The 25,667-nt window shown below is 37.0% G+C and overlaps 1 protein-coding gene across 3 annotated transcripts in view; it reads left to right on the top strand.

The window, feature by feature from the left end:
* FOLH1 (folate hydrolase 1) overlaps nt 1–25,667 on the top strand; it is a gene marked incomplete at both ends in the record, with an annotated part of 70,038 nt that overhangs the window by 20,645 nt on the left and 23,726 nt on the right. For 2 of the 3 annotated variants that reach the window (XM_082843811.1, XM_082843810.1), the window contains 3 exons: nt 11,784–11,909; nt 12,697–12,883; nt 15,969–16,062. In XM_082843811.1, the coding sequence (XP_082699937.1) occupies nt 11,784–11,909; nt 12,697–12,883; nt 15,969–16,062 (407 nt within the window). Of the gene's footprint in view, nt 1–11,783; nt 11,910–12,684; nt 12,884–15,968; nt 16,063–25,667 lie in introns of all 3 variants that reach the window. The other variant, XM_082843809.1, reaches the window with a different exon arrangement.

Below are 25,667 nucleotides of genomic sequence, written 5' to 3'. Positions count from 1 at the left end.
AAGACTAACAGTTATAAATCAGACATACAGTGCTATCATCAATAGTGCATTAATATTGCATTGGTCTTAGGAGGAAAAGTAATAGCTAAAACTAATCCTTTTACTGAAGCAAAGATTCAGATGTCACCTTCTCAATAGACTTTCTCTCTTTTTCGAAAATTGCACCCAACTGAGTACAGTACAAATTCCCTGTTTGCCTACTGTATTTAAACTTTTTTTTTGAATTTTTCTACAGAACTCATCACCTTTTAATATAATATACAATTTACTTAGTTATTAATTTTATTGTTTATTATCTTATCTCTCTGCTTTCCACATGAATGTAAGTTTCTTCAAGGACAGGGATTTGCTGTATCCCTAATTCCTAGAATGATATGCCCTCAACAGGTTTGTGGAATGAATCCTAAAATCAGCTTGGAAACAACCTTATGTCAATATGTTATAAATTTGTTGTGCACATGTTATGAGATGTAGTTAAAGAGGAAAATAATAACCAAAATAAAATGATAGGATATCAGAAATCATGTAGGACAGGGACTTCAAACTCTAGGGTATGTGAAGACTTTCCAAAGGCAGACGTAGGATCGTTTTAAATAAATCAGTTGCATCATCAATTTCTCAGTGGACTCTTCCATGGTATTGAGACCTAGCCCGTGGTGAGGTCCCGGTAGTACTCTGTCTCCACCTCCCTATTTATAGTTATTTTTATCTTATTTTATGAATGAGAGACATCACTCATTCATCCTAAAACAAGATGAAGAATATCTCTGAGTAGTAAAAACAATCTCTGGGGCTCCAAACAAAGAGACAATAGTGAAAGATTCTAATAGCTGGGTAACAAAGATTTGGCAAGTCAAATGGTTTATAGTTGAACAAAATTAAAGATGAGCCTAATTGAGTTTCCAGCTGGTATCATTAGAATTAACTTGGATAAAAGATCAGTGTGAGATTTAGGAGTTGTAACTTGGAAAGAGTTTAGATAATATAAGGAAATTCCATTTTTTATCATCCCCATCCTGAGGTTTCTCAGAACTTGTCTAAAAACAAGAAATGTAAATAAAACTGAGAGTGAGTCCTGACTCATTCTGGAAATAATTTATTCATCCGTAGATCCATGACCTAATGTTTTAACATCCCATAGCACTAAAAGTTGTATTTCAAGTAAAATTTTATGCTTAGGTATGTATTATTTATAAAAGTTTGTAATGATGTTGTTAGGCTCAATTGATACTACTAATAATTATAATAGTAAATTACTCTTGAAGAATTTTCTTAACATGTACAGCTTGTCATAGGAAATAAATATTTTTAAGCACTACACACACACACACACACACACACACACACACACACATTCTTAATCAAGGCAAGTTCGGCAGTGATTAATAAAAGACTTGCAAATATACCCAGATTCTAGGTAACAGAAACTGAAATGGAATTTAGCATGCTAGATGGTTATTAAGGAATGTTCTCTTGGGATCAATATCTGTAGCAGGGAGGAGAAGGAAGCTGGAATAGGCAGAGGGAGAAGCTGCACCTCAGTGCTAGCTCAAGGACAGCCTCAGCTGACCCAATGGGCAGCTCTGGAGTCAGAATAGCCTTTCAAGATTGTCCTGGGCTGGACAAAGATGTCCAGGTATTCATATTCCCACATCGATCAGTCATTGAACATGTGCATCCTAAGAAGGGGCATGACCTTGAACAAGGTGGCTGTCTGTAGCTGATCGTAAGCAAGGGGCTGACTCCTGAAGGCTGCCTGCAGAGAGCCTGCCCTGCAGCAGGAGCAAGAACATCTTCAGTGAAGGGGAATCGACACCAACGCACTGGTGTCCAGCACAAATACATTTTACTTTAGAGTAAAATGCTTTAGGGAAACGGGCAAATACAACTTAAAGGAGAAAAAGCGATGATAAAATTCTGACTGAAGAGTGTGGTTTTAAGGTGGATGATATTGAAAAAAAAATCATTACAATATTTAAATTCCTTTGGATATAAATAAAAAGTGAGGCAAGACTACTTCTGAAAATGTTAATATTTATAATGTGCTGGAAATTGCATTGTTCACCACAACTTAAAGACATGCCAAAAAATTTCAGATGTCAACTTAAAAATAAAGGTGGGGGGCTTCCCTGGTGATGCAGTGGTTGAGAGTCCGCCTGCCAATGCAGGGGACACGGGTTCGTGCCCTGGTTCGGGAAGATCCCACATGCTGCGGGGCGGCTGGGCCCGTGAGCCATGGCCGCTGAGCCTGAGCGTCCGGAGCCTGTGCTGCGCAACGGGAGAGGCCACAGCAGTGAGAGGCCCACATACCACAAAAAAAAAAATAAAAAAATAAAAAAATAAAAAAATAAAAAAATAAAAAAAATAAAGGGGGGGAGGACCTTCAAGATGGTGGAGGAGTAAGATGTGGAGATCACCTTTCTCCCCACAAATATATCAAAAATACATCTACATATGGAACAACTCCTACAGAACACCTACTGAATGCTTGCAGAAGACCTGACTTCCCAGAAAGCAAGAAATTCCCCATGTACCTGGGTAGGGCAAAAGAAAAAAGAAAAAAACGAGACAAAAGAATAGGCATGGGACCTGCACCACTGGGAGGGAGCTGTGAAGGAGGAAAAGTTTCCACACACTAGGAAGCCCCTTCACTGGTGGAGACGGGGGTGGGCAGGGGGCGGGAAGCTTCGGAGCCATGGAGGAGAGGACAGCAACAGAGCTGCAGAGGGCAAAGTGGAGAGATTCCCGAACAGAGGATCGGTGCCGACCAGCACTCACCAGGCCGAGAGGGCTGTCTGCTCACCTGCCAGGGCAGGCGGGGCTGGGAGCTGAGGCTCGGGCTTCGGAGGTCAGACCCCAGGGAGAGGACTGGGGTTGGCTACATGAACACAGCCTGAAAGGGGCTAATGCGCCACAGCTAGCTGGGAGGGAGTCCGGGAAAAAGTTTGGAACTGCCAAAGAGTCAAAAGACCTCAGGGTGTGCGAGGAGAGGGGATTCACAGCACCGCCTAAATGAGTTCCAGAGATGGGCGCAAGCCTAGGACACCAGAGACAGGCATGAAATGCTAAGGCTGCTACTGCAGCCACCAAGAATACTGTGTGTCAAAAACAGAAATACAGATCAATGGAACAGGATAGAAAGCCCAGAGATAAACCCACACACATATGGACAACTTATCTTTGATAAAGGAGGCAAGAATATACAGTGGAGAAAAGACAGCCTCTTCAATAAGTGGTGCTGGGAAAACTGGACAGCTACATTTAAAAGAATGAAATTAGAACACTCCCTAAAACCATACACAAAAATAAACTCAAAATGGATTAAAGACCTAAATGTAAGGCCAGACACTATCAAACTCTTAGATGTTGAGGAAAACATAGGCAGAAAACTATGACATAAATCACAGCAAGATTCTTTTTGACCCACCTCCTAGAGAAATGGAAATAAAAACAAAAATAAACAAATGGGACCTATGAAACTTAAAAGCTTTTGCACAGCAAAGGAAACCATAAACAAGACCAAAAGACAACCCTCAGAATGGGAAAAATATTTGCAAATGAAGCAACTGACAAAGGATTAATCTCCAAAATTTACAAGCAGCTCATGCAACTTAATAACAAAAAAACAAAAACCCAATCCAAAAATGGGCAGAAGACCTAAGTAGACATTTCTCCAAAGAAGGTATACAGATTGCCAACAAACACATGAAAGAATGCTCAACATCATTAATCATTAGAGAAATGCAAATCAAAACTACAATGAGATATCATCTCACACCAGTGAGAATGGCCATCATCAAAAAATCTAGAAACAATAAATGCTGGAGAGGGTGTGGAGAATAGGGAACACTCTTGCACTGCTGGTGGGAATGTGAATTGGTACAGCCACTATGGAGAACAGTATGGAGGTTCCTTAAAAAACTACAAATAGAACTATCATATGACCCAGCAATCCCACTACTGGGCATATACCCTGAGAAAACCATAATTCAAAAAGAGTCATGTACCAAAATGTTCATTGCAGCTCTATTTACAATATCCAGGACATGGAAGAAACCTAAGTGTCCATCAATAGTTGAATGGATAAAGAAGATGTGGCACATATATACAATGGAATATTACTCAGCCATAATAAGAAACAAAACTGAGTTATTTGTAGTGAGGTAGATGGACCTAGAGTCTGTCATACAGAGTGAAGTAAGTCAGAAAGAGAAAAACAAATACCGTATGCTAACACATATATATGGAATCTAACAAAGAAAATAAAAATGTCATGAAGAACCTAGGGGTAAGATGGGAATAAAGACACAGACCTACTAGAGGATGGACTTGAGGGTATGGGGAGGGAGAAGGGTAAGCTGTGACAAAATGAGAGTGGCATGGACATATATACACTACCAAGAGTAAAAAAGATAGCTAGTGGGAAACAGCCACATAGCATAGGGAGATCAGCTTGGTAGTTTGTGACCACCTATAGGGATGGGATAGGGAGGGTGGGAGGGATGGAGATGCAAGAGGGAAGAGATATGGGAACATATGTATATGTATAACTGATTCACTTTGTTATCAAGCTGAAACTAATACACCATTGTAAAGCAATTATACTCCAATAAAGATGTTAAAAAAAAAAAAGAATCCTGTGTGCGAGCACAGGTCACTAGCCACACCTCCCCTCCCAGGAGCCAGTGCAGCCCGTCACTGCCAGGGGCCTGTGACCCAGGGACAACTTCCCTGTGAGAGCACACGATGCCCTCAAGCTGTTGCAATGTCATGCTGGCCTCTGCCATTGCAGGCTTGCCTCACGTTCTGTACCCCTCTGGCCTGAGTGAGCCAGAGCCCCCATATCAGCCGCTACTTTAACCCCCTCCTGTCTGGGTGAAGAACAGACACCAGAGGGCGACCTACATGCCGATGCGGGGTCAAAACCAAAGCTGAATCCCAGGAGCTATGTGAACAAAGAAGAGAAGGGGAAATCTCTCTGTGCAGCCTCAGGAGCAGTGGATTAAATCTCCGTAATCAATTTGATGTGCCCTGCATCTGTGGAATAACTCAATAGACAATGAATCATCCCAAAACTGAGGCAGTGGACTTTGGGAGCAACTGTAGACTTGGGGTTTGCTTTCTGCATCTAATTTGTTTCTAGTTTTATGTTTATCATAGTTTAGTATTTAGAGCTTATTATCATAGGTAGCTTTGTTTATTGATTTGGTTGCTCTTTTCCTTTTTTAAATATATATATATATATATATATATATATATATATAGTTTGTTTCTTTGTTTTCCTTTATCTTTTTGTGAGTTTGTATCTGTATGCTTCTTTCTGTGATATTGTCTGTATAGGTTTGCTTTTACCATTTGTCCTAGTGTTCTGTCTGTCCATTTTTTTTTCCTTTAGTATAGTTTTTAGCACTTGTTATCATTGATGGATGTGTTTATTGGTTTGGTTGCTCTTTTTTTTAATTACTTTTTAATTTTAATAATTAATTTTAATTTTTTTATTTTAATAACTTTATTTTATTATTTTCTTTTCTTTTTTTCTTTCCTCCCTTTTCTTCTGAGCTGTGTGGCTGACAGTGTCTTGGTGCTCTGTCTAGGTGTTAGGCCTGAGCCTCTTGAGGTGGGAGAGCTGAATTCAGGACATTGGCCCACCAGAGACCTCCCAGCCCCTTGTAATATTAATTGGCGAGAACTCTCCCAGAGATCTCCATCTCAACACTAGGACCCAGCTCCACTCAACGACCAGCAAGCTCCATTGCTGGACACCCCATGCCAAACAACTAGCAAGACAGGAACACAACCCCATCCATTAACAGAGAGGCTGCCTAAAATCATACTAAGTTCACAGACACCCCAAAACACACCACCAGATGCGGTCCTGCCCACCAGAAAGACAAGATCCAGCTTCACCCACCAGAACACAGGCCGCAATTTCCTCCATCAGGAAGCCTACACAACCCACTGAACCAACATTACCCACTGGAGGCAGACACCCAAAACAATGGGAACTATGAACCTACAGCCTGAGAAAAGGAGACCTTAAGCACAGTAAGTTAAGCAAAATGAGAAAACAGAAAAATACACAGCAGATGAAGGAGCAAGGTTAAAACCCACCAGGCCAAAAAATGAAGAGGAAATAGACAGTCTACCTAAAAAAGAATTCAGAGTAATGATAGTAAAGATGATCCAAAACCATGGAAATAGAATGGAGAAAATACAAGAAACGTTTAACAAGGACCTAAAAGAACTAAAGAACAAACAAACAATGATGAACGATACAATAAATGAAATTAAAAATTCTCTAGAGGAAACAATAGCAGAATAAATGAGGCTGAAGAATGGAAAAGTGACCTGGAAGATAAAATAGTGAAAGAAACTACCACAGAGCAGAAAAAAAGATAAAAGGAATAAAAAGAATTAAGGACAGTCTCAGAGACCTCTGGGACAGCATTAAACGCATGAACATTCAAATTATAGGGGTCCTAGAAGAAGAAGAGAGAAAGAAAGGGACTGCAAAAATATTGGAAGAGATTATAGTTGAAAACTTCCCTAATACGGGAAAGGAAATAGTCAATCAAGACCAGGAAGTGCAGAGAGCCCCATACAGTATAAATCCAAGGAGAAACATGCCAGGACACATATTAATCATACTATCAAAAATTAAATACAAAGAAAAAATATTAAAAGCACCAAGAGAAAAGCAACAAATATCATACAAGGGAATCCCCATAAGGTTAACAGCTGATTTTTTCAGCAGAAATTCTGAAAGCCAGAAGGGACTGGCAGAACATATTGAAAGTGATGAAAGGGAGAAACGTACAACCAAGATTACTCTACCCAGCAATGATCTCATTCAGATTTGACAGAGAAATTAAAACCTTTACAGACAACAAAAACTAAGAGAATTCAGCAACACCAAACCAGCTTTACAGCAGATGCTAAAGGAACTTCTCTAGGCAGAAATACAAGAGAAGGAAAAGACCTACAGTAATAAACACAAAACAATTAAGAAAATGATAATACAAACATACATATTGATAATTACCTTAAATGTAAATGGACTAAATGCTTGAACCAAAACACATAGACTGGCTGAATGGGTACAAAAACCAGACCCATATGTATGCTGTCTACAAGAGACCCACTTCAGACCTAGGCACACATACAGACTGAAAGTGAGGGGTTGGAAAAAGATATTCCATGCAAAAGGAAATCAAAAGAAAGCTGGAGTTGCAATTCTCATATCAGAAAAAAATAGACTTTAAAATAAAGACTGTTACAAGAGACAAAGAAGGACACTACATAATGACCAAGGGATCAATCCAAAAAGATATTACAATTGTAAATATTTATGCACTGAACATAGGAGCAGTTCAATACATAAGGCAAATGCTAACAGCCATAAAAGGGGAAATCAACAGTAACACAGTAACAGTAAGGGACTTTAACACCCCACATTCACCAATGGACAGATCATCCAAAATGAAAATAAATAAGGAAACACAAACTTTAAATGACACATTAAACAAGATGGACTTAATTGATATTTATAGGACATTCCATCCAAAAACAATGAAATACACTTTCTTCTCAAGTGCTCATGGAACATTCTCCAGGATAGATCACATCTTGGGTCACAAATCAAGCCTCAGTAAATTTAAGAAAATTGAAATCATATCAAGCATCTTTTCTGACCACAACGCTATGGTATTAGAAATAAAGTACAGGGAAAGAAATGTAAAAAACACAAACACTTGGAGGATAAACAATATGTTGCTAAATAACCAAGACATCACTGAAGAAATCAAAGAGGAAATCAAAAAACACCTAGAGGCAAATGACAATGAAAACACAATGATCCAAAATTTATGGGATGCAGCAAAAGCAGTTCTAAGAGGGAAGTTTATAGCAATACAATGCTACCTCAAGAAACAAGAAACATCTCAAATAAACAACCTAAACTTACACCTAAAGAAATTAGAGAAAGAAGAACAAAAAAACCCGAGTTATCAGAAGGAAAGAAATCATAAAGATCAGATCAGAAATAAGTGAAAAAGAAATGAAGGAAACAATAGCAAAGAGCAATAAAACTAAAAGCTGGTTCTTTGAGAAGATAAACAAAATTGATGAACCATTAGCCAGACTCATCAGAAAAAAAAGGGAAAAGGGTCAAATCAATAGAATTAGAAATGAAAAGGAGAAGTAAGAACTGACACTGCAGAAATACAAAGGATCATGGGATATTACTACAAGCAACTCTGCCAATATAATGGACAACCTGGAAGAAATAGACAAATTGTTAGAAAAGCACAACCTTCTGAGACTGAACTAGGAAGAAATACAAAATATCAACAGACCAATCACAAGCACTGAAATTGAAACTGATTAAAAATCTTCCAACAAACAAAAGCCCAGGATCAGATGGCTTCACAGGCGAAGTCTATCATTTAGAGAAGAGCTAACACCTATCCTTCTCAAACTCTTACATAATATAGCAGAGGGAGGAACACTCCCAAACTCATTCTATGAGGCCACAGCCACCTGATACAAAAACCAAAGATGTCACAAAAAAAGAAAAGTACAGGCCAATATCACTGATGAACATAGATGCAAACCTCCTCAACAAAATATTAGCAAACAGAATCCAACAGCACATTTAAAGGATCATACACCATGATCAAGTGGGGTTTATCCCAGGAGTGCAAGGATTCTTCAATGTATGCAAATCAATCAATGTGATAAACCATATTAACAAATTGAAGGAGACAAACCATATGATCATCTTGATAGATGCAGAAAAATCTTTGGAAAAAATTCAACACCCATTTATGATAAAAACCCTCCAGAAAGTGGGCATAGAGAGAACTTATCTTAACATAATAAAGGCCATATATGACAAATCCACAGCCAACATTGTTCTCAATGTTGGTGGAAAACTGAAACCATTTCCACTAAGATCAGGAACAAGACAAGTTTGCCCTCTCTCACCACTATTATTCAACATAGTTTTGGAAGTTTTAGCCACAGCAACCATAGAAGAAAAAGAAATAAAACGAATCCAAATCAGAAAAGCAAAAGTAAAACTGTCACTGATTGCACATGACATGATACTATACATAGAGACTCCTAAAGATGCTACCAGATAACCAATAGAGCTAATCAATGAATTTGGTAAAGTAGCAGGATACAAAATTAATGCACAAAAATTTCTTGCATTCCTATACACTAATGATGAAAAATTTGAAAGAGAAATTAAGGAAACACTCCCATTTACCATTGCAATAAAAGCATAAAATACCTAGGAATCAATCTACCTAAGGAGACAAAAGACCTGTATGCAGAAAACTATAAGACACAGATGAAAGAAGTTACAAATGACACAAACAGATGGAGAGGTATACCATGTTCTTGGATTGGAACAATCAACATTGTGAATGAAAATGACTCTACTACCCAAAGCAATCTACAGATTCAATGCAATGCCTATCAAACTACCAATGGCATTTTTCATGGAACTAGAACACAAGATTTCACAATTTGTTTGGAAACACAAAAGACCCCGAATAGCCAAAGCAATCTTGAGAAAGAAAAAGAGAGCTGGAGGAATCAGGCTCCCTGACTTCAGACTATACTACAAAGCTACAGTAATCAAGAGAGTATGGTACTGGCACAAAAACAGAAATATAGATTAATGGAGCAGGATAGAAAGCCCAGAGATAAACCCATGTATCTATGGTTACCTTATCTTTGATAAAGGAGGCAAGAATATAGAATGGAGAAAAGACAGCCTCTTCAATAAGTGGTGCTGGGAAAACTGGACAGCCACATGTAAAAGAATGAAATTGGAAAACTCCCTAACACCATAAACAAAAAAAACCCTCAAAATGGATTAAAGAACTAAATGTAAGGCCAGACAGTATAAAACTCTCAGAGGAAAACATAGGCAGAACACTCTATGACATAAATCACAGCAAGATCACAGCAAGATCCCTTTTGACCCACCTCCTAGAGAAAGGGAAATAAAAACAAAAATAAACAAATGGGACCTAATGAAGCTTAAAAGATTTTGCACAGCAAGGAAACCATAAACAAGACCAAAAGACAACCCTCAGAATGGGAGAAAATATTTGCAAATGAAGCAACTGACAAAGGATTAGTCTCCAAAATATACAAGAAGCTCATGCAGCTCAATATCAAAAATCAAGCAACACAATCCAAAAATGGGTAGAAGACTAAACAGACATTTCTTCAGAGAGGATATACAGATTGCCCACAAAGACATGAAAGGATGCTCAACATCACTAATCATTAGAGAAATGCAAATCAAAAGTACAATTTGGTATTACCTCATACCAGTCAGAATGGCCATCATCAAAAATTCTACAAACAATAAATGCTGGAGAGGGTGTAGAGGAAAGGGAACCCTCTTGCACTGTTGGTGGGAATGTAAATTGATACAGCCACTATGGAGGTTCCTTAAAAAATTTTAAAAGAACTACCATACATACGACCCAGCAATCTCACTACTGGGCATATATACCCTGAGAAAACCATAATTCAAAAATAGACATGTATCACAATGTTCACTGCAGCACTGTTTATAATAGCCAGGACATGGAAGCAAACTAAGTGTCCATCATCAGATGAATGGGTGAAGAAGATGTGGCACATATATACTATATAATATTAGCCATAAAAAGAAATGAAATTGAGTTATTTGTAGTGAGGTGGATGGACCTAGAATCTGTCATACAGAGTGAAGTCAGAAAGAGAAAAACAAATACTGTATGCTAACACATATATATGGAATCTAAAAATTTTTTTAAAAGTGGTTTTGAAGAACCTAGGGGTAGGATAGGAATAAAGACAAAGATGTAGAGAATGGACTTGAGGACACAGGGAGGGGGAAGGGTAACCTGGGACGACGTGAGAGAGTGGCATGGACATATATACACTACCAAAGGTAAAACAGATGGCTAGTGGGAAGCAGCCGCATAGCACAGGGAGATCAGCTCAGTGCTTTGTGACCACCTAGAGGGTTGGGATAGGGAGGGTGGTAGGGAGATGCAAGAGGCAGGGGATATGGGGATATATGTATACCTATAGCTGATTCGCTTTGTTATACAGCAGAAACTAACACACCATTGTAAAGCAATTATACTCCAATAAAGATGTTTAAAAAAATCCAAATTATAAAAAATAAAGGAGGGATACATTTCTCTTCAAAAATAATCTAGGGAGTAGGTGAGCAGAAAAAATGTGTGAAGAACACTGATCTAATCTAACAGGCCATTTTACAAATGATAATGTTGATACTCCGAGATGTTAGCATACTCGCACCTAATCCTGAAGCCAGACCCATAAAGCAGTATTACCTGACATTTCTTTTTTACCTGGTGGTGTGAAGACCCATTGTGAATATACTTCAAAGAGAATACAGCTCTCATCTAGGGCTTTTTCACCTCGGATATCTGACCCCTGCCAAATTGCAGTGTGTATATTTATGTGTATTTTCCTGACGAACACTTCTATAGTTTTATGGTCACTTTACAGGAGACATCAACATAAACAGAACTTAATAGTTAACTCATAAGTCTCTACCCAGGTAATTGCCTTCTTAATTCAAGTTCATTTCTCTGTTGAATCTCTTACCTGAGGCTCATGCTTTTCTGACCCTCTTGCATACTCTTGTCTCTTACCTCTTTCAAAGATGTGAAACAGTCTTCACGCAGAAAAACCTCTTTTATTAAATCTTACTTGTAGTAAGTCATCCATGATCTCAACAGGGTGACCTAGTCTATGTTAACTACGCACGAACTGAAGACTTCTTTAAACTAGAGCGGGACATGAAAATTAATTGCTCTGGGAAGATTCTGATTGCCAGATATGGGAAAATTTTCAGAGGAAATAAGGTAAAAAATAATCTTTTTTTCTTTTCCACAAAAATAAAAAGTTATATTGTATCTTACATGGGTAGAACCACATCCTTAAAACTTTTGGAGGACTGTGATCTTCTCATACTCTGTACCAGCCCACCTAATAGGGAAGATACATTTTCTAGCTTATATACAAGGGTTTTAAACTGGGTCATTTGAATTCGGCCAGGGTAGAAGTTCAGGGAAACAGAACAGTTTTTTTCCATACCTACACATTATGCCTGTGGTCTACAAAGAAGCATGCATTTGATTTGTTGTTAACCTTCAGTATCTTTGTTTTAAATGTTACCTTTGAAAATATTTACTAAATTAAATTTTAGTATTCTTATTATAGGTAATGAGAGAAACCAATTTATACACAGCAGTTTTGAAAGTTACTATCACTTAATTTGGCTTGATTTGCTAATATTTTTTCCTTTTTTGTGGGAAACTAAATTTCAGAAATATTCCCTCTCAACCATAGAAGAAATGGGAGTCTAGTCTGTGGAGTCTACTTGCTTATTGTGCTTCTAGACTAGAGGAAGGAAGTAGCACATACTCACTACCACTAATATGTACATTTTTAAAATCTGCTGCTCTGAGGGCTGATTCAGCCCTGGAAACTCATTTTTAGAGCTTGCAGTAGGAAAAAGAAAAAGCCAACTCTCTGTGAGATGTCCCTTGTTTTAAGTCTAAGGATAGAAGATTGAAGATAAAGTTTAGCTACTTATTTAAGAGTAATTTTGAGTTACCAACCTAAAATATGAAAGACTGTCTATTCCAGGTTAAAAATGCCCAGCTGGCTGGGGCCAAAGGGATCATTTTGTACTCAGATCCTGCTGATTACTTTGCTCCCGGGGTGGAGTCTTATCCAGGTGGTTGGAATCTTCCTGGAGGTGGTGTTCAGCGTGGAAATATCTTAAATCTTAATGGTGCAGGGGACCCTCTCACACCTGGCTACCCAGCAAATGGTGAGTGACGAGGCCTTAATCATCACAAAAACCTTAACATTGTAAAGTGATTTTACCAAAGGATTTCCTTTGACACATGGATAAAGTATGTCTTTTTCTCGTTCTCTTTGTGTCTAAGAATAAAGGAATTTGAACTCAGAAAATTGTTGGTTCGGGTCCCTTATCCCTTATTTGGAATCCTCGGGTCTGATAGGTTTTGAAATGCAGACATTTTCAGATATTTAAAAGTAATATGGTGCATATACCATTTCTTGCATAACATTCACATAGGAGGCTGGAACATAAAATGGGAAGCAAGCATGTAAATATTTTTGCAGTAAAATGTATGAATAATCATATTAAGCAGAGGAATGTAAGTAATATAGTCTGTCTATTCAAGTCAGATCTTGCTTCCAAATTAGTTTACATCAGATCATGTTTTGTTGACAAGTAAATTCCCCCCAATTAATGGATTTCACAGTTTTTAAAATTTCTAGTTGTAGATAAGGGATAGTAGAACAAAAGAAGTTCTATAAATCCCTGAAATGACATTTAGAATTTAGAGCCTAGAAAATGCTTATTGTATCATTGCTGTATAAAGATAATAGTGATCACTTTCAAGGAGTATTTCCTAAATGCTAGCTCTTACATGCCTTAACAACCCTATAAGCTTTGTTATGTTATTATCTCTACTTGATAGAGGAGGGAAGCGAGACTAGAAGTAAGCAAACTCTGCCCTAGACCATCACACCACTAAATGAGGAGTGGGGATTCAAATTCAGATGGTCTGGCTCCGGAGTCCACATGTTTGTCTTATGCTGAAATGCTCTGCTGTAAAACAGTAGATCATTAACAAAGGGAGCTAATTTATTTTGAATGTACTCAGCTAGTTGATGACATTTACAAAAATCTGTGATCACTTAATTTGTGTGGTTTAAAACTAACTAAGGTGTGTACCTTGGATAAAATAGGTTACCAAGTATCCATGGCATTTCCATATTTATATTTCATCTGGTTTTTCTATCAAATTGTAAACTCCTTTAAAGTTTATGCATTTTGGCTTCGTAAATCTTCTTGGAATATAGTACATTATCATAGATTTTTGTAAAGCAATACATATTATCCTATAATAAAATCACTTAAGTCTACCTGAACTTTACTTACTTAGCCTTTTTATTCCCAAGCTTTGAAAAATGCAACTTCTCCCAAGCTCTGTTGGTTATATAAAGTTAAAATTGTACCTCCTGCTGATGCAGGGGACACGGGTTCGTGCCCCGGTCCGGGAAGATCCCACATGCCGCGGAGGGGCTGGGCCCGTGAGCCATGGCCGCTGAGCCTGCGCGTCCGGAGCCTGTGCTCCGCAACGGGAGAGGCCCAACAGTGAGAGGCCCGTGTACCGCAAAAAAAAAACCCACAAAAAACATGTGAACATAAAATAAGATTAACTGGACTATTTCTGTTTATTATCCTCAAATTTAAAAGATGACATTGTAGAAAGAAAAATCATGTTATCCCTGTGAGGCTTGCATTTGTTGAATTCCCTTTTGTGCCCTATTTTTTTTCTTTACCTTTTAATTTTAGTTTTTATTATGGAATAGTTCTAACATACAAAAAAATAGAGAAAATTATCACCACTTTGTCAATCTTATTTTATCTCTTTGTCTTTCCTTTTGCATTATTACCCTAAAGAATTTTAAAACAAATCCCATGCAACATATTATTATGTCATTTTACTATAAAAAGAATAGCTTTTGCAATCCCCTAAAGCTCTTATAATTTAAAATTTTGAAGAAAAAAATGGAAAAATAGCTCTTATTTTTCTTAAATCTGAAGAAATGACAGAAAATGTGTTTTTATTTTGAGGTAGAGTTTACATGTAAGAAAACGCACAGGTCTTGAGTTAATTCAATAATTTTTTTTAATTGCATGTATCTATATCACTCAAAATAAGATATAGGACATTTCTATGACTCCAGAAAGTTCTCTGGTGCCCCTTTCTGGTCAATTTTTACCATATTCCCCTAGAAGCAACCACTTTCTGATATCTGTCATCATTGATTAGTTTGGTTTTGAACTTCATATAAATGGAATCAGATAGTAACTATTCTTTTGTGTGTTGGTGGAAAATCAAATAACAGTCAAGCTAGGAAGAAAGAAAAGAGAATTTTATGTGAGTCAAACTGAGGATTATAACCCAGGGAACAGATTTGCAGAAGCTCTGAGAACTGTTCCATTGATCAGGAGTTAGACGTGCAATTTTATACATTTCTGAAACAAAGAATTTCTGTGTTGTATTGACAGGTTAGCATTCTACATAAAGTTGATCAAAGATGTTTTGGTCAATACAGCTCCCTGTATGGGATGAAAAAGAAATTAAAATAACCTTAAAACTACAACGCTGGTGTCTGAATAAAGCAACCATTTTTCTTAAAGGTTGATTACATCCTCCTGTTTGAGGAGGTCTGGTTAATGTACAATACAGATGCACATTGCACATTGGGAAAGGCCTACCGCAAAGCGGGCATACTATTCTTTCCCTTTCTTAGATTGATTTCCCGGTCATAGAAAAATTTATGATTTTCCCTCATCATTTGCCTTGCTGCTCTCACTCAGTACAACGATTAGAGATTATTCATGTTATTGTGTGTGTTAATAGTTTCTTCCCTTTACTTGCTGAGTAGAATTCTATTATGGGACTGTTCTACAAATTGCTTATTCATTCTCCTATTTACAAACAGCTGGACTGTGTCCCATATGGGCTACCTAGATTCAGCTGCTATGAGCAATTTTGTGCAGGTCTTTTTGTGGGCATATGTTTCCATCTTTCTTGGGTAAATACCTAGGAGTGTAATTGTTCTGCCATAGGGCATAATTCTGTATAACATCACTTTTCAAAGAAGTTATTTAAAGTGACTCTCTAATTATACACTCTTACAAGAATGTATGAGAGTTTCAGTTGCTCCACATTTTCGCTAACATTTGAAACTGTCTTTCTAATTGTAGCAGTTCTAGTAGATGCAATTTAAGAATGTGTTTAATCTGATTTACAGAGAACATTTTGAAAGGGACTCCATTTTTATTAGAAGTATGTTCAACTTGTTTTCAGAATATGCTTATAGACGTGAAATCGCAGAGGCTGTCGGTCTTCCAAGTATTCCTGTTCATCCAATTGGATACTATGATGCACAGAAGCTCCTAGAGTAAGTTTGTAAGAAACAAACCGATGGCTATTTGGGTAATTCTCTTTACTGGCAATCTTCAACTTTCATGCTTTTATCTCCATTATTTGATACTGAAGTTTTCTGTGCTCAATTTTTACCATACCCCCCTAGAAGCAACCACTTTCTGATATCTATCATCATTGATTAGTTTGGTTTTGAACTTGATATAAATGGAATCAGATAGTGTCTATTCTTTTGTGTGTTGGCAGAAAATCAAATAAGCATACAATTTTATCACCATTTTATAGAACAGTGGTTCTAACCTGGGATTTGCTTTAAATACTGGTATCCAGTGTGTGACAGCCATGAAAGTGAGTCTTTCAGATCATCAACTGTGGGGAGTGTCATTGATAAGGTGCTCCACTGTGTTTTGAAATCCATCACCCTGTTTGTATCAAGGCCATGCTTCCCATAGATGCTCCCAGTCAGTAACTAAATGCAGCAAGGGTACTAAATGAGGCCCATTACTGGGAGGCATGGGACTCCTCTGATGGGAGACTCTGGCTCAGGACTCCCTGACAGCCTTGCTATCAAGGGATTCTGCCACCAGCATTCTTCTTTCTTCTCTTTCTCTTTTACCCCATTTCTGACCTGCATTGCAGTCTGATGGCTTTCTCAGCCTCTCTTAGCTCCCTTGCTATTTCCTTCACACGCCTTTCCCCTAATAAATCTCTTACTTATTGAAACCTCTTATTGTCTACTTCTTGGTGGACCTGGAATAATGCCCTTTGAAAGCATCTTCCATTGATTTTCTTCTTTATCCATTCCACTTCTTCCTCTGCTTTCACTATTGAAGCTTCTCCAAAGTTGTTATTGTTTAACCTGACATTGGAGCTCTTTCCTCTTTCCTGTCCTGCTTTCTCTCATCTGCATGCCCCTTCTTCTCCATTATCCTTGAGGAGGGGAGAGAGCACTGACTTCTCTGAAAGTAGAATCACTGGAGACCAAAGCATCCGGCCAGTTAGTCCCTTTTCTTCTTTGAGTTTAAGGCATGCTTAATCATTTTATTCTAGAATGTATAAGAAAACTTATTTATGACCTAGTTCAGTGCCCTCATTTTTACAGGTGAGGAGGCTGTCATCAGAGAATTGGAGGTGTCTGTCCAATTTAAGGGCAGATTAAGGAATAGCAAGCACCCTGGTCTGAGCTCTTAGCTTTACCACATGGGTTAAGATTCAGGATGGGGCACAACTTTTGAGGACACCACGGACTATGTGTTTGTGTAAATATAAAGTCTAAATATTCATTATATTTAAAAGATGAACGTGATTGTAGCTTTACCTGTGATAGTGGAAAACTGTAAACAACACAAATCTTCAATAATTGATAAGTAGTTAAATATATTACTGTCTATGACAGTACATGAAGCCATTAAAATATATGTTGTACAAGAGTATTTAACAATGTGGATACATGCTTATGCTATACTATTAAATAGAAAAAGTAGATTTCAAATATATATATATATATATATATATATATATATATATATATATAATCCCTAAATTATATGTTTTAAAAAGTGAACCTGTATTATCTTTGTAGTTAGAAAAAGAGTGCATGGAAGGAAAGAAGGAAGGATTATACAGAATTGGACGTGAGGTTTATTTAGCCATGTCTACCATTTGACTGCTCTGGTAAACTAGTTGAATTTGGCTATGCCCTAACTGGGTAGTAGAATTATTAATACTTGATCAAAAAAATTACCAAATGTATTTAAGTCAGCTTTAGTAAGTCATTTTGTAAATGCAGTCATCATTAAATAACATAAATTCTATGGAAGTATATTTTGCATTCAAAACACCATGATTAAAAATGAATTTTGGTAGTACAGAAATGTATTAAAAATGTATTTGGAAGGAGAAGATGATCTGTGTATACTAAAAGCAATAAGATAATTTCTGTTTTACCATCCATACCTTCTAAGGTATAGTGAAATGTTCTAGACTGGAATTTAGTCATAAAACATTTTAAGAACATGTAATTTGTTTATGAATTTAATTGGGAGTATTTACTCCCTCTGCATAATTATCTAGGGAGTGTGCTACATATCCATTATAGTCAGTTCTCATATTCCCACAAACGGTTAGCAGTGTAACATTATGTATTAATTAGAATAGACAGTATTTTACAAATTGGATATATCATAAAATGAAAGTTTCTTAACAAGTATTTGAGAAGTAGAGGAGAGACATAAAGTTATATAATGGCCCAGGTATGCCGACAACTTTAATAAAAAGTTGATGAAATGTGAATTACAGAAAAAAGAAAATTGTTTACCTAGGTGGGAGAAAAGGGGAACAGGGTGTGTGTTCTTTCTTATTCTTTTTTGCATCTGTACTGAAGGGAATGTGGTTACATGGTTTCTTTTTGTCTCCCTGAGTAACTATCAGGATTATAATGACAGCAACAACAATAATAATAAAGACAATGATAATAGCATCTAACATGCATAGAGTGCTAATTATATTCTAGCACTTGCTTTTTGCTAAATGATTACATACTGTTTATCAATTAGCCCATAAAACAACTACATGAGTTAGTATTGTGATAACTAATTTTATAAATAAAGAAATCAAAGTTCAGAGAGTATGTGATAGATCTGGGACCCAAATTCATGTCTGATGTAAAAGACAGCTTTGTTGAGCATCACTTATTCTCTATTCAACAGCACAAGCATTTAGGAGGCATCTCTTTGTCAAGACACTGTCTCATTCTTGTGTCTCTGCTCAGAAGACTTTTAATGGCTTCCTACAGCCTGTCCACTCAAGGTACACTTATGGAATGGCCTCTTTTTGTCAAGCACTGTGATAAAAGTATGATTTATATATAGACTTTGTTCTCAGGGCCCTCAAAGTATAGTATAGAAGCTCACAGCTAAATAGAGGCTACATGACAAACCACGAAATTCTAGCACACCATTTTCTGCCCATCTAGCTTGTTCCTAATTTTTAAGAATTAAACTCATTATTTTGAGATAATTGTGATTCACATGCAACTGTAAGTAGTACTAAAGAGTCCCTCTAGGCCATTTATCCAGCTTTCCCCAATGGTAACATCTTGCAAGGTATAGTACAATATCACAATCAAGATACTGATATATTTCTTTTTATACTCATGACACAAAACATTTCCATCATCACCAGGATCCCTCATGTGGCCCTTTTAGCCACACCCACTCCTTTCCTGTCCCCCTCCATCCATACCCTCTAACCTTAACTCCTAGCAACTACTAATCTGTTCACCATTTCTATAATTTCATCATCTCAAGAATGTTATATAAATGTATACCCTTGTGGGGTTTTTCTTCACTCAGCATAATTCTCTGGGGATTTGTTCAAATTGTTGTATATATAGTTTTTTTCTTTTTAATACTGAGGAGTGTTCCGTTGTATTTGGTATCACAGTTTGTTTCACCATTCAAAGAACAACTAGTTTGTAGCTATTATGAATAAAGCTGCTACAGATAATCATGTACAGATTTGTGTGTCAACGTAAGTTTTCATTTCTCTGGAGTGCAATTGCCGGGTCATATGATAATAGCATGTTTACTTTTGTAAGAATCTGACAAACATTTTCCATAGTGGTTGTATCCTTTTACATCCTACCAGCAATATAAAAAAAAAACAGTTCTTCCAATCCTTTTATAAGCACTTGTATTCTGACATCACAAAATATTTCAGGTTTGTCTTGTATTTTCTTTCAATATTTCTAGTTTTCTGATAATTTTCATCATGAATGGATGTTGAATTTTCCCCAATGTTTTATTGTTGCTGTGGTTGTTTGTTTTCTGCATCAATTTTTCTGATTATGTGGTTTTTCTTAAGCCTGTTAATGTGGTATATTACACTTTTTGATTTTTGTATGTGGTATCAGTCTTGCATTCATGGAATAAATCTCACTCGGCCATGGTGTATAATCCTTTCAAAATGCTGTTGAATTTGGTTTTCTAGTATTTTATTAATGATTTTTGTGTCAATATTCATACTTATCTTTAGTTTCCCTGTGATTTCTTTATCTGGTTTTGGTGTCATGGTAATGTTTGTCGCATAGGGTAACTTTAGAAATGTTCCTTCTGTTTTTCTAAAGAGCATGTGAAGGATTGGTGTTTATTCTTTACTGATTGCTAGCATTCAGCAGTGAAGCCATATGGGCTTCTCTTTCAGAGAAGTTTTTTTTGTTTTGTTTTGTTTTTTTGCGGTAGGCGGGCCTCTCACTGTTGTGGCCTCTCCCGTTGTGGAGCACAGGCTCCGGACGCGCAGGCTCAGCGGCCATGGCTCACTGCTGAATGGCTCACTGCCTGTGGGATCTTCCCGGACCGGGGCACGAACCCGTGTCCCCTGCATCGGCAGGCAGACTCTCAACCATTGTGCCACCAGGGAAACCCTCTGAGAAGTTTTGATTACTTGTTATAGCCTACTTACATTTTCTCTTTCTTCAGTTTTGGTAGTTTATATCTTTTCAGGAATTCATTTCATTGAGGTTAATTTGTTGGTATATAACTGTTTATAGTGTTCCCTTATAATCCTTTTTATTTCTGTAAAGTCAATAGTAGTATTCCCTCTTTTATTCCTGATTTTTAGTCTTTTCTTGGTCAGTCTAGCTAATGATTTGTCAATTTTGTTGATCTTTTCAAAGAACCAACTTTTGCTTTCATTCATTTTTCTTTATCTTTTTTTCTAGATTCTATTTTGTTATTTTTGCTCCAGTCTTTATTATTGCCTTTCTTATGCTTATATGAATTTAGCTTTCTTTTCATTGTTGAGTTTCTTTGGGTGGAAGATTAGTTTATTGATTTGATAGCTTTCTACTTTTTTAATATAGGTGTTTACAGCTATATATTTCCTTCTAAACACTGTTTTAACTGCATCTCATAACTTTTGGTGTCTTATGTCTTCATTTTTATTCATCTCAAAGTTTTTTTGTGTGTGTGTGGTACGCAGGCTTCTCACTGTTGTGGCCTCTCCCGTTGCGCAGCACAGGCTCTGGATGTGCAGGCTCAGTGGCCATGGCTCACGGGCCCAGCCACTCCGCGGCATGTGGGATCTTCCCGGACTGGGGCATGAACCCGTGTCCCCTGCATCGGCAGGCGGACTCTCAACCACTGCACCACCAGCGAAGCCCCCATCTCAAAGTATTTTCTATTTACTCTTGTGATTTTTTTCTATGAGCCATTGGTTATTTAGGGTCAGTGTTTAATTTTCATATATTTGCAGATTTTCCCAATTTTTTTCTGTTATTTTTTTTCCTCAGAAGTTTATTTTAATTGCCTAGCAACACATTATCATAAATTACTCTCAAATTAATTATTTGGCTTCAGTGCAGGATCATTTATTAATGATGGTGGCAGTCAGCATCCATACATGGCTATTCTTAGACCACTGCTGTCTTCTTTTCTTTCTCTCTCTTTTTTTTTAAATTGGAGTATAATTGCTTTACAATGTTGTGTTAGTTTCTGCTGTACAGCAAAGTGAATCAGCTATATGTATATGTATATCCCCATATCCCTTCCCTCTTGGACCTCCCTCCCACCATGCCCCCATCCCCACCCATCTAGGTCATCACAGAGCACCGAGCTGAGCTCCCTGTGCTGTACAGCAGGTTCCTACTAGCAGTCTATTTTACACATGGTACTGTATATATGTCAATCCTAATCTCCCAGTTCATCCCACCCTCCCCTTCCCCCAATGCGTCCACTGCCAATTCTCTATGTCACCCTCTCTATTGCTGCCCTGCAAATGGGTTCATCGGTACCATTTTTCTGGATTCCACATATATGCATTAATATATGACATTTTTCTTTCTCTTTCTGACTTACTTCACTCTGTATGACAGACGCTAGGTCCATGCACATCTCTACAAATGACCCATTTTCATTCCTTTTTACAGCTGAGTAATATTCCATTGTATATATGTACCACATCTTCTTTATCCATTCATCTGTTGATAGACATTTAGGTTGCTTCCATGTCCTGGCGGTTGTAAATAGTGCTGCAATAAACATTGGGGTGCTTCCCTGGTGGTGCAGTGGTTAAGAGTCTGCCTGCTGATGCAGGGGACATGGGTTCATGCCCTGGTCCGGGAAGATCCCACATGCCGTGGAGTGGCTGGGCCCGTGAGCCATGGCCACTGAGCCTGCACATCCAGAGCCTGTGCTCCGCAATGGGAGAGGCCACAGCAGTGAGAGGCCCGCGTACCGCAAAAAAAAAAAAAAGAAAAGAAAAGAAAAGAAAAGAAAAAAAAAAGAAAAGAAAAAAAGAATAAACATTGGGGTGTATGTGTTTTTTTGAATTATGGTTTTCTCAGCATATGTGTCTAGTAGTGGGATTGCTGGGTCATATGGTAGTTCTAATTTTAGTTTTTTAAAGGAACGTCCATACTGTTCTCCATAGTGGCTGTATCAATTTACATTCCCACCAACAGTGCAAGAGGGTTCCCTTTTCTCCACGCCCTCTTCAGCATTTATCATTTGTAGACTTTTCGATGGTGGCCATTCTGACCAGTGTGAGGTGATATCTCACTGTAGTTTTGATTTGCATTTCTCTAATGATTAGTGATGTTGAGAGTCCTTTCATGTGTTTGTTGGCAATCTGTATCTCTTCTTTGGAGAAATGTCTACTTAGGTCTTCCGTGCATTTTTGGATTGGGTTGTTTGTTTATTTGATATTGAGCTGCATGAGCTGTTTGTATATTTTGGAGATTAATCCTTTGTCAGTTGCTTCATTTGCAAATATTTTCTCTGATTCTGAGGGTTGTCTTTTGGTCTTGTTTATGATTTCCTTTGCTGTGCAAAAGCTTTTAAGTGCAATTCGGTCCCATTTGTTTATTTCTGTTTTTATTTTCATTACTCTAGGAAGTGGGTGCTGTGATTTATGTTTTTCCTGTGTTTTCCTCTGAGAGTTTTATAGTGTCCTGTCTTACACTTAGGTCTTTAATTCATTTTGAGTTTATTTTTGTGTATGGTGTTAAGGAGTGTTCTAATTTCATTCTTTTACATGTGGCTGTCCAGTTTTCCCAGCACCACTTATTGAAGAGGCTGTCTTTTCTCCATAGTGCATTCTTGCCTCCTTTGTCATAGATTAGATGACCATAGGTACATGGGTTTATCTCTGGGCTTTCTATCCTGTTCCATTGATCTATATTTCTGTTTTTGGGCTAGTACCTTACTGTCTTGATTACTGTAGCTTTGTAGTATAGTCTGAAGTCAGGGAACCTGATTCCTCCAGCTCCGTTTTTCTTTCTCAAGATTGCTTTGGCTATTCGGAGTCTTTTGTGTTTTCATACAAACTGTAAAATTTTTTGTTCTAATTCTTTGAAAAATGCCATTGGTAATTTGATAGTGATTGCAATGAATCTGTAGATTGCTTTGGGTAGTATAGTCATTTTCATGATATTTATTCTTCTAATCTAAGAACATGGTATATCTCTCATCTGTTTGTGTCATCTTTGATTTCTTTCATCAGTGTTTTATAGTTTTCTGAGTACCGGTCGTTTGCCTCCTTAGCTAGGTTTATTCCTAAGTATTTTATTATTTTTGATGCAATAGTAAATGGGATTGTTTCCTTAATTTCTCTTTCTGATCTTTCATTGTTAGTGTATAGGAATGCAAGAGATTTCTGTGCATTAATTTTGTATTGTGCAACTTTACCAAATTCATTGATGAGCTCTAGTAGTTTTCTGGTGGCATCTTTAGGATTTTCTATGTATAGTATCATGTCATCTGCAAACAGTGACAGTTTTGCTTCTTCTTTTTCAATTTGTATTCCTTTTATTTCTTTTTCTTCTCTGATTGCCATAGCTAGGACTTCCAAAACTATGTTGAATAATAATGGTGAGAGTGGACATCCTTATTTTGTTCCTGATCTTAGAGGCAATGCTTTCAGTTTTTTACCATTGAGAATTATGTTTGCTGTGAGTTTGTCATATATGGCCTTTATTATGTTGAGGTAAGTTCCCTCTATGCCTACTTTCTGGAGAGTTTTTAGTATAAATGGGTGTTGAATTTTGTCCAAAGCTTTTTCTGCATCTATTGAGATGATCATATGATTTTTATTCTTTAATTTGTTAATATGGTGTATCATATTGCTTGATTTGCATATATTGAAGAATCCTTGCTTACTAAATTCATTATACTATAGTTGGGTTAGTAAAAGGTTTGTATGATTAATAAAGAGATGATATGATTTCAGCCTTTTAAATTTATTGAGTTTTTTTATAGCCTAATATATGGTCTATCCTGAAAATTGTCCTAGGTGCAGTTGACTATGTATACGTATTCAAGTACGTATTCATACTCAAGGCTTTTGTTGGGTAACATGTTTCATATGAGCCACTTGGCCTTTTTGGCTTGCCAGCTTTTCAGCTCTATGTCTGAGATATGAGAGCCCATATGAAAACCCAAGGAACTCACCACTTTGTCATTTCTTGCACCCTGAGGTCCTGAGCTGGTTTATTTTCTTTTCTCCACCTTTCAGAGTCTTATGTTTATTTTTTATGTATTTATAGTCCAGGGAATTTAGTTGTACTCATCAGAATGAATAGGGTAAAGTGCATCTTCTCAGAAGCAAATTCTCACTACTTTTCAAGCTTCTCTGTTATGGTATCCTTATCATCTTATACCCCAGCCAGATTAATCACCATGCCTTACTTTTGCTCTGACTCTTCAGCCTTCGTGCCTGTTTACATCATACATTGTACCTGGAATGCTCTTTACCTCCATCTTCCCTGCCCACATCTTACTCATTCTTTAAAAATCCAGATTAGTGAAACCTCCTGTAGAACGAAAATTATTTCTGATCCCACAAGGGGAATCAAGCTCTGTTTTGTCCTTCAGAACTTTATCTATCATATATCATGCTCTGTTTTATATCTATCTTTTTCTGACTTATAAACTCTTTGGTAGAATGACCATGTCTTGTACATATTTGTATTCCTTAGTGAGTACAATACAGTACCTTGATCATTATAGAGAATAAATCTTTGCTAAATGGACAAATAAAATTTAATATGCTACACAATATAGATTTTTAAATTCAGTGTTGTTTATAGATACTTATTGAGCATCTATGATCTATCAAATCCTTTTAAAGACATTTCCAATATTATATTTTCTGAAATTTCTATGATTTGAAATTTAAATATTCAACCTTTTAATTTTCACAGAATTTATTTTTTATTTATAGAGTGAAAGAAGGACCTAAAGAAAATTATATCCCTGATTAATTCTCCCAGTGAAATTTAGTGACTAAAACCTCTGTTCTCCATAGATGTGAGATATTTTCTTGTCCTTGTGGGGGCACTGTAATCTTGGCTTTATATTTTATTATTTTCTGGGAATAGGGACTCTTCATTACCTTCCTTATAATATGTAATTGACTTCCTGATGAATTTGCACCTTGTTTTGTTTTCCATATTTTTATTTTGAAAAGGAAATACATTTACACAGTTCAAAATTCAAAGGATATACAATAAAAAGTTTCCCTCCTACCCATTTCCATCCCAAAGGCAATCAATATTATTAGTCTGCAATATAGTACTATAAAAATATTTTATGTATAATCAAGTATATGTATATTCTTCACTTG

The sequence above is a fragment of the Leucopleurus acutus genome (assembly GCF_964270905.1).
Source record: "Leucopleurus acutus genome assembly, chromosome: 8".
NCBI classification, from domain to species: Eukaryota; Metazoa; Chordata; class Mammalia; order Artiodactyla; family Delphinidae; genus Leucopleurus; species Leucopleurus acutus.
The sequence above is the reverse complement of the archived record's forward strand: the minus strand, read 5'-3'. Positions and strand labels throughout refer to the sequence as shown.